General features: G+C 59.3%; 1 protein-coding gene across 1 annotated transcript; it reads left to right on the forward strand.

Annotated features, from left to right (window-relative positions):
• On the forward strand, positions 1 to 9,455 carry TBX2 (T-box transcription factor 2). Its single transcript, XM_042916479.1, has 7 exons — positions 1 to 733; positions 1,845 to 2,112; positions 3,088 to 3,234; positions 4,439 to 4,515; positions 4,616 to 4,779; positions 5,239 to 5,876; positions 8,004 to 9,455. The coding sequence occupies exons 1-7, from the start codon at positions 339 to 341 to the stop codon at positions 8,454 to 8,456; spliced, it is 2,142 nt and encodes a 713-aa protein (XP_042772413.1). The 5' UTR covers positions 1 to 338; the 3' UTR covers positions 8,457 to 9,455.
• The last annotated feature ends 360 nt before the right edge of the window (positions 9,456 to 9,815 follow it).

Here is a 9,815-nt window from a genome sequence, read left to right on the forward strand (position 1 = left end):
TCAGCAATCAAGGGGGGCCTGGCTCGTTAGCGCAGGGGATCCGAGCAGGGCAGGACATGTGAGATAGTCACAGTTTTCCAGAGATCACGACAAGATCTAACCAGTCGCGCGTGGTCCCCGGCGCCGGAGCGGGCCAGCCCAGCCCAGCGCAGAGCCCCCGCCACCCCCGCGCCCAGAGCCCCGCGCCCCTCGCCGTGCCTCGGACGGAGAGCCGGGAGGAGCCGCCGCTGCGCTTGCCACCCGGGTCGCCCTTCCTCCGCGCGCGCCGCCGCCCGGGCCGGGGGTCCGAGCCGCGCGCCCCCGGCCCCGGCCCCTGGGCGCCTGGGCCGGATGTCCCGATGAGAGAGCCGGCGCTGGCGGCCAGCGCCATGGCTTACCACCCGTTCCACGCGCCACGGCCGGCCGACTTCCCCATGTCCGCCTTCCTGGCGGCGGCGCAGCCCTCCTTCTTCCCGGCGCTCGCACTGCCGCCCGGCGCGCTGGCCAAGCCGCTGCCCGACCCGGGCCTGGCGGGGGCGGCGGCCGCGGCGGCCGCGGCGGCGGCGGCGGCCGAGGCGGGGCTGCACGTCTCGGCACTCGGCCCGCACCCGCCCGCCGCGCATCTGCGCTCGCTTAAGAGCCTGGAGCCCGAGGACGAGGTGGAGGACGACCCCAAGGTGACGCTGGAGGCCAAGGAGCTGTGGGACCAGTTCCACAAGCTGGGCACCGAGATGGTCATCACCAAGTCTGGGAGGTAGGGCGGCCGGCTGGCCGGCGGGCACGCAGGCGGGCGGGCGGGCTGGGGGACCCGACAGCACAGACCAGCGCCGAGCCTGCCGCTCGAGGCTCCGGGCTCTGGCCCCGGCGCCACGCTTAGCTCCCACAGGCAACCAAGTTGACTTTTCTCATTTGGCACCGAGAGAAATTTTAAAAACTAAAACATGAAAATCTCCCGAATAAAGTAAAACGAAAACATGCTGTTAAAGAACAGTCCTAACCATTCTGAGTCCCAAAGCTGAGGAGGTCCTGCGGCTCGGCCCCAGGCGGGTCTCAGACATCTCCGCAGCAACTCAGCCTCGCCGCCTCGCTCTCCTGCCTCCCTGTCTGACTCGGAGCTCCAGGGAGATGTAGCATCTCCCGGACTGTCCTCTGACCCTGAAGCCCATAATGAAACCTGTACCATGCTAGGCCCTGGCTGGCCAGCCGATTCCAGCCGGCCGTCCCTTTCCGGCAGTAAGCCCCAAGCGGCCCTGTGGAAGCCTGACCCAGGCTGGGAGCCTTGTCCTGGCCCAAGGAGCAAAAAGCTCCCTACTCACACACCACTCCAGGCCTTAACGCCTGAAGAAAATCACAGCCCCCAGCCCCTCCACCCTTTGACTCAGCCGCCGGGAATTCAGGCCTCAGGTTCACCCTCTTCCCCCGAAACTTAAGGTTCTTGTTGGGCTGCAACCCAGTTATCCAAGCAAACATCTTCTGGTTTTATTTTTGGGAGTTTCAGTCCCAGTGGGCATATCTCCTGAATGAATTTTGGGAAGATTCAAAAGAAGCAGGTGTATTTCTAGGGGGCCTGGATTTCTTTCTTGGACATCCGCTTTCATCTCAGATGAGAGAGAAAGAGAGTCACCAGATCTGAGGATAAAGCCGATGGGAAACCATATAATAAGAGAGAGTTTGACAAGCGGAAATGGGATCCCCCAGGAATAATAACCACAGGTGGGGTCTCTCAGGCAGTTATATGGGGGCAGAGCCCAGACAACCGGGAAACACAGATAGGGAAGCTCCTGGCAGTGGTGTGTGCTTGGGGAGTGAGGTCCTCCGACATAAAACCGGGTCCCATGGAGTCTTGCCCTTTCCCTTCCTCGCAGGCGGATGTTTCCTCCCTTCAAGGTGCGAGTCAGCGGCCTGGACAAAAAGGCGAAATATATCCTGCTGATGGACATTGTGGCCGCTGATGATTGCCGGTATAAATTCCATAACTCGCGCTGGATGGTGGCGGGCAAGGCCGACCCAGAGATGCCCAAACGCATGTACATCCACCCGGACAGCCCGGCCACGGGAGAGCAGTGGATGGCCAAGCCTGTGGCTTTCCACAAGCTGAAACTAACCAACAACATCTCCGACAAGCATGGCTTCGTGAGTGCTGGGCGGGCGCGGGGATGGGGGTCGGAAACTGAGCGTCCTGTGCTGCAGGGGGTGGGGGCGGGAGAGCAGGCGGCGGGATTCCCCAGAGAGGAGCGCTGGCCGAACTCTCAAAGTGCCCCTGCTTGGGTCACCGCCCTGTGGCCTATGCTGGCTGAGTCTGGGCCCAGAGGGCTCCACTTTGCAAGCCTGGGTTGTGGGGTGGAAAGCCCCAGGCTGCTCACAATCTTGGCTGGGGTCAAGCCTTCCAAAGCTCTTCCTAGAGCCCAGCCGGAGGCAGGTGCGACTCAGTTGTGCGGCCTCTGGTGTTTAAGTGCTGAGCTTGGAAGTCCTACCCCCAACCTCAGCTTGTCCTCACCCTTCCCCATGACCTGTGTCCCCATTTCCCTTCCCACCCCCTCCCCAGACGAGGAGATTTAAAAGTTAAACCAGCCCCTTTAACAACCTAAGTCTCCATTCCCTCCTCCCATAGGCAAACGCCCTACCAGGAGGAGGGAGTTTGGGGGGTTCTCTCCATTTCTGCCTGAGGCAGGGCCCCAGTGAATGGGAAGGGGGGGTTGATGGGGCAAAAGGGATTGTCCATTCAGAAGTAGGGCGCTCGCTGAGCCCCCAAAGATCCAAAGCTTCTCTCTGTAGAGTTACTAGGGGCTTAGCAATGAGCCCAGGAAGAGAGGTTAAGAGTGGAGTTTTATGGGGGTTTTCTTTTGTTTTATTTCTATTTTCAACTGGGGTAATTTTTTTAAGTAGAGAGAGAAAGAGAGAGAAACTGTGATAAAGAAAGCTGAGAGAAAAATAAAAAGAAATATAGGCAAGAAAAAAGGCAGAGAAGGCAGGAGAAAATAGCGAAGGAGGGGGTGTAGAAGGCAGACGAAGAGAGAGAGAGCATTGGAAAGAGGTCGGGTCCCCAGAGAGTAGAAATGCTCCGGCCAAAAGCTGGGAGCTATCGGCTGACCCGCACCCTCCCCACAGACCATTCTGAACTCCATGCACAAGTACCAACCGCGCTTCCACATTGTGAGAGCCAACGACATCCTGAAGCTGCCCTACAGCACCTTCCGCACCTACGTGTTCCCTGAGACCGACTTCATCGCGGTCACTGCCTACCAGAACGATAAGGTGCGCTTGGGGGGGGCGATGGGCCCAGCCCCTGCACCGATGCCCCCTTACACCTGCAGACTCCACCCCTTCACTCATATCTGCCCGTAGAGCCCAGCACCCATCTCTCGCTCTCACAGCTCACTCCAGAGCAGCAAGTCTCATCTGTAACCGAAGCACCCACTGAAATCCTCCAGGCTCCCCCCCACCAAGTCCGCGACACGACACGTATACACAGGCTCCCCCTCGGGGCGCTAACAGCTGGGCACTCCAAGGGGTGGGGATATTTACTTAGTAATTAGCTGAGACTCCCGGCCCGTGCTGACATTTTTACATTTTATTCGTTTATTTCTTGGCATTGGAATGGGAATTTAAATGAAGAGAGGGAGCCCGAGGCACCCTGCCCTGGCTCTCCTGACTCTCTGGAAACCAGCAATAGGAACCTGGGGCCCAGTTTTCACTCTCTCGGGGGAGCCAGAGGGCGGGACAGGTGACACAGCTTCCCAAAGTATCCCCACTCTGGGTCGGTCCAGGCTGTGAACCCCTTGGGAGGTGCTTAGAGAATTTTTCTGCTTGCTGCCTTTCTATCCCCCTTTTCTAGAGGTGCAGAGCTCACTCCCTCTGGGCCTGTGCCCATATACCACTCTCGGGACAGTGTCCAAGCATCCTGCCGGTCGTTCTTTTTGTCTTTGTGAAATGGCATGTATGCGGGTATGTGGGCAACATTTCGGGGGACTCAGATACGTGTGGAGGAGTGTGAATTCGTTCTGTTCTGTGGGCACTTGGTTATTTTGTCTGTGTGTACTTGCGTGTGCGCGGGCCCGTGAGTGTGATTTGTGTCTGTGGTGTGGACTCGCGTGTGTTTTGCTGTCTCCGTGCGCTCCTGCTCCGATGCCCGGTTTGTTAAACTTGAGTGACCGAGTGGGTCTGTGTGCATGCTTGGGCAGATTTCGACTCTTTGCACACACCTTTGGGCTTGTGTGTGCAAGATAAGGGAATATGCTTCGAATAAAGTGGAAGAGGAGAGACCCTGTGGCTTCCCGCGAGGACCGCCCGCCGGCCTCAACTCGTCTTCCAGCTCGGAGAGTCGTATCCTAGGCAGGCGGGTACCAAGTGGACTTTCGCGGGGTTCTTCTCTGGGGCGGCAGCCTCCGACCTCGGGGTGCCTCAGCCCAGGCTGGAGGCGACTCGTCCTGACCTGGCGCCGCCCCCTCGGTCCCTGCAGATCACTCAACTGAAGATCGACAACAACCCGTTTGCCAAGGGCTTCCGGGACACCGGGAATGGCCGGCGGGAGAAAAGGTGAGGGGTGCGCTGGACGGCTGCGCGGTGGGAGACTGAGCCAGCAGAACGCTGGGGGGTATGAGCTCGTCTCTGACCGGCTCCCTCCGCTCATCCCCAGGAAGCAGCTGACGCTGCCGTCTCTGCGGCTGTACGAGGAGCACTGCAAACCGGAACGCGACGGCGCCGAGTCCGACGCCTCTTCTTGCGACCCTGCCCCCGCGCGGGAACCGCCACCCTCCCCGGGGTCAGTGCCTAGTCCCCTGCGCCTGCATCGGACCAGAGGTGAGAGCTGGGTAGTCGGACCCGGGGTAGAGGAAGGGGAGGTTGTCCTTCCGACCCCAGGCTGGCTCTTTGCTCAGCTTCCGGGTAACCACAAAACCTGCGGGAAGCGTCAGCAATGTGTCTGGGATGGGACAAACGACCGAGGCCTTTCCAGTGAGGGCGGTCCGGGTATCCAGAAGATCTGGCTGCCCAGCTAGGTCCTTGGCACTGTGTGACTCTATCAGTGAGTTTCCTTTACATGGCTCAATTTCTCCCGCTGTAAATACGGAGCCTTAGGTTAGGTGACCTGCAGCTGCCCCTTTGCCCGACGAGGATCTGGAAGTTCCTCGAACGTGGCTTCCTCGGGAGCAGGCCTCTCCCAGTCTCTCCGACCCGGTCCAGACACGGGTGGAGGAGGGGAGGCCTCGCGTCTGTCTCTTCCGGGACCCCTGTGACCTCCCGCGTCCTTTCTCTCTGCAGCCGAGGAGAAGTCGTGCGCCGCGGACAGCGACCCAGAGCCGGAAAGGCTGAGCGAGGAGCGCGCAGGGCCGGCTCTCGGCCGCAGCCCGGCCCTGGACAGCGCCAGCCCCCCTCGCTTGACCGAACCTGAGCGCTCCCGGGAGCGGCGCAGCCCGGAGAGGGGCAAGGAGCCGGCGGAGAGCGGCGGGGACGGTCCGTTTGGCCTGCGGAGCCTAGAGAAGGAGCGCACGGAAGCAAGGCGAAAGGACGAGGGGCGCAAGGAGGCAGGCGAGGGCAAGGAGCCCGGCCTGGCGCCGCTGGTGGTGCAGACGGACAGTGCGTCCCCTCTGGGCGCCGGACACCTGCCGGGCCTGGCTTTCTCCGGCCATCTGCACGGGCAGCAGTTCTTCGGGCCGCTGGGGGCCGGCCAGCCGCTCTTCTTGCACCCGGGACAGTTCGCCATGGGCCCCGGAGCCTTCTCTGCCATGGGCATGGGTCACCTGCTGGCATCGGTGGCGGGCAGCAGCAGCAGTGGGGGGGCTGGCGGCCCAGGGACCGCCACCGGGCTGGACGCAGGCGGGCTGGGTCCCGCGGCCAGCGCCGCAAGCACCGCTGCGCCCTTCCCGTTCCACCTCTCCCAGCACATGCTGGCATCTCAGGTAAGATCTGTGATCTGAAGGGAGAAAGAGCAAGGTGGGCATAGGGCCTGGGGGTGCCATAGGTGCTCTGAGTTTCTAGCGGACAACCACTCTGTCCTGGGGAGACCTGACACTCCACCACACCTAGGTTCAGGGAGACTAAGAGTGTAGGTCTAGGGTCTCGCCAGGGTGCTATTTTGACTGTGTGTGACTGTGGACAAGTGCCTGACCCTCTTTGGGCCTGTTTCCTTCCCTATAACTCCAGCACAGAGTGGCACCCAGTAGACTCTTCCTCTGACAGACTGAGTCTGCCTCTGGCTTTGTGAAGTCCACTTTCCTGGCCTCAGGACACTTCTCTTGGAAACAAAAACCCTTGGCTCACTGTCAGTCCCTGAAAGGCTAAGATGCCTGGAAAAAGGGAGTAGGAAGATTTGCAATATTTTCTGGACAATTGACTGCCAAAATGACCCACCTCTCAGATGCCTCTGGCCCCTTTCAGGCCCTCCAGAAGTCCTCCTGTTCCTTCCCCCACCTTAGGTCTCCCAACTACACATCTCAGGAAAGAAGGGCTCAGTTCCCCAAGCCCAGGCTGAAATTCTGAGCTCCCAGGGGAGACTTTATGAAACTGGCTAGGAGCAAAATAAGGAGACCCAATGGGGAGAGCAGCCTCTTTGGTTGCTTGGGTGGAATATTCCCCGTGGAAAGATTTGGAATCTCTACATTCATTTTCTTCCCTCTGAGGTTTCTGGCAAATTGAACCTTTGAGATCTTATCTTAAGGGAAGGAAAATAGGAGTTCAGGTCTGAGAAGGCTCCTTCAGTTCAGAAGCAAATATTTTTAAAATGGGGGAAGGGATCCTGAAATGGGTTTTAAATAGAGCTCAGTGTCAGGGATATGTGGAGTGAGCATTTGAAACACTAACATCACATATCTGTGGCTCTGAGATGGCAAGGAAGCTTCTGGAAAATGTAGCTCAGGTCCTGGAGGTTTAATCTGCATCCTTGATTCCATATGTATGTGAATGCCTCCTCCCCAGCGTGGGCATCATAAAGGTTGTCGGGAAGTCAGGGCTTCTAGATACAGCCTGGTCAACAGGTGCAAGGCCAGGCTGAGAGTACCCAGCACTCAGGAGGTATCACTTGGTATACTGCTACTGGTTAAGTTCCTATAACTGAGTAGCCCGCCCTTGGCCATCAGGTAGAGCCAAATTTGGGGAGATTTGAAGCCTCCCTCCTTCCTCTCCCCCTGAGATACCAGGACTGAATGCCCAGTAGGACTTGACCTTCTCAGGAAGGATATTTTCTCATTCCCGACTGGGCTACTTCTTTCCTTCTCCCTGCCTGAGCCAGGCCTGAGACTCCCTGGAAGCCCAGCACAGCCAGCTCCCTGCCCTCCTCCCCATACCCTCTTACTCTGGAGAGTGAGCCATTATCTCAAAGGTCAGATAATCCAAAAGTCGGGCCTCATAGACTCAGCAGATGTTTGTCAGGGTTTCCTGGCTACTGTGCTCTCCACGGGCAGACTTTGCATTCCTTCCTCAGCTGCCACTGAGGTGCTGCCAGGAGCTCTTTGTAGAATATCCAGGCCAGTTTATAAATGGATTGGCATCTATGCCCTTCTGACCCAGGTAGGAGATCCCTGAGCAGGCAGGCAGGTAGAAGGAGAATGTACGGAGTTCCTCACCTCTCCTGCCCAGGCTTTCTCAGTCCTTTGCGGCACCTGCAGAAAGAAGGGTTGGGGAGGACACTCTTTTAAATGAGCAGAACCTCCCAAGACAGCCAAAGCTGCCTACTTGCCACCTGGCTCTATGCCTGCCCAGTTTCCTCCCTCTAGGCTTTTGCTCATGCTACTTCAGCCACCTGGCATGTCTTTCCCTCACTCGTACTGTAATACCTGGCACGGAGCTTGACGGCACCAGACCTTTGCATCATAACCTGAAGTGAGCTCCTGTCTAACTGGGTTTGGCCATAGGCATACTGGCTCTCCTCTACCTGTGCTGCTTGGGGTTACAGTTATGTGAGCTCTGGTCTTATATTCCTAAAACAGTAGGGCAAGGATTCCTGGTGGTAGCACCACCCCCAGCACCCAGCTCACCCTTAGAACACCTCAGGCAGGATGCCTAACCCTTGTCTTGTTCTTTTCTTTCAGGGAATCCCAATGCCCACTTTCGGAGGCCTCTTCCCCTACCCCTACACCTACATGGCGGCCGCTGCGGCAGCGGCCTCTGCTTTGCCAGCCACCAGTGCTGCGGCTGCAGCTGCTGCCGCTGCGGGCTCCCTATCCCGGAGCCACTTTCTGGGCAATGCCCGGCCCCGCCTGCGGTTCAGCCCCTACCAGATCCCGGTCACTATCCCGCCTAGCGCTAGTCTTCTCACCACGGGGCTGGCGGCGGAGGGCTCCAAGGCTGCGGGCAGCAACAGCCGGGAGCCCAGCCCGCTACCGGAGCTGGCTCTCCGCAAGGTTGGGGCCCCATCCCGCGGTGCCCTGTCACCCAGCGGCTCAGCCAAAGAGGCGGCCAGTGAACTGCAGAGCATCCAGAGACTGGTGAGTGGGCTGGAGAGCCAGCGAGCCCTCTCCCCCGGCAGGGAGTCGCCCAAGTGAGGGGACTGCCCAGCTGCTCCGCTGCCACGCAGACCTCCCCGGCTGCCTGCCCCTGCTGCTTGGGACGTGTACAGCACAGAATGGGTATTTATTTAAATAAAGGAGCAAAAGCGGGCTGCTGCAGCCGGAATAGAGCCCTGGCCAGCCAGCCGGAGCCTGGGACAATTCCCTAGGCCCCAAGAAGAACCCGGCTGCCGGGAACACAGTCGCTTAGGAGCCACTGGTCACTGTCCAGATCTGCTCCGATGTCAAAGTGGCATTGGCCAGGTGTCCCTCCAGGTCCTCCAGCGCTGTGGGGAGGCCTCATTGCCCCGCCCAGTGGTCTCTTCGGGAGACAGAAGGTGCAGGAGTCAGGGATGGGAACTTCGGAGGGAACCCCAGAGCCCCTAGCCTTGGGCCTGGACCGCTTGAGAATCTGCAGTAAGGGATGCGGGCACAGTGAAGACTGAAATCAGTGTAGACTTGAGCTGGGAGGGACCTGTTCTTTTAGTCCTCCCACTTCTTCCCCCGAAAGACAGGCGCTCCTCCCACCCCTCGGTCAGGGGAGGGAGTGGCACTTCTGCCTTGAGTCCCCAGGGGGAGAAAAAAAAAAAGATATTTATAAAATAAATGGTAATTTGTGTAAATAAGCTTTAAGGTTCCCAGAATATACAAATTGGTATTAATTTATTCAAAGGTGTACATTGCTGTGTACATAATATTTAGAGATTAATTCATAGCATTTAAAATTTCTTTTCATTTTACATAAGCATCTATATTGTACAGGGCTGGGGGGTCCTCGGCTGCGGGAGAAGCCCCATCCCTGGAGGGGCTCCCACCCCGCCAGCCCCTCGGCCCCTCCGCCCGGGCTTTGCTCGCCCGGCCCGCGGGCTCCACCTCAGGTTTTCACTTTTCGCTACCGAGCGAGACGAAAAGACAAAAACTCGAGAAAACAATAAAACGCTGCAATGCGAAGTGAACGGCGCTGTGCGCTCTGTGGGCCGCGTGGGGTAGGGGCGCAGCAAGCGCGTTAGGAGGGGCTGGAGGCGGGGATAAAACGTCGGGCGCCCCCAGCTCGGCGGCAGCTGCACCCCGGGGGCGGCAGCAGGCTGGCTGGGGCAGCGGGCGGAGCTGCGAGGCCGAGCGGCGCCGGCGCGGGCCACCGGCTGGGCCGGGAGGCGCCGAGCCCCTTCGAGTCCCCCGCGCTCCCGGCGCGGGCCGCCTCCCAAGTCAGGGGCCGGGCTCCCTCTGCTGGCCACTTGCCTCCGGCCGCCGCCCCAGCCACTCTGCACCGGGACTCCTGACTCCCTTTCTGGGGCTCCAGAGTAGAAACGAATCCCGTTTTAGCGCCTCTGGGTAGGCGGAGCTGGTAAGAGGGGT

Source organism: Panthera leo, chromosome E1 (genome assembly GCF_018350215.1).
Source record: "Panthera leo isolate Ple1 chromosome E1, P.leo_Ple1_pat1.1, whole genome shotgun sequence".
Classification (NCBI taxonomy): Eukaryota; Metazoa; Chordata; class Mammalia; order Carnivora; family Felidae; genus Panthera; species Panthera leo.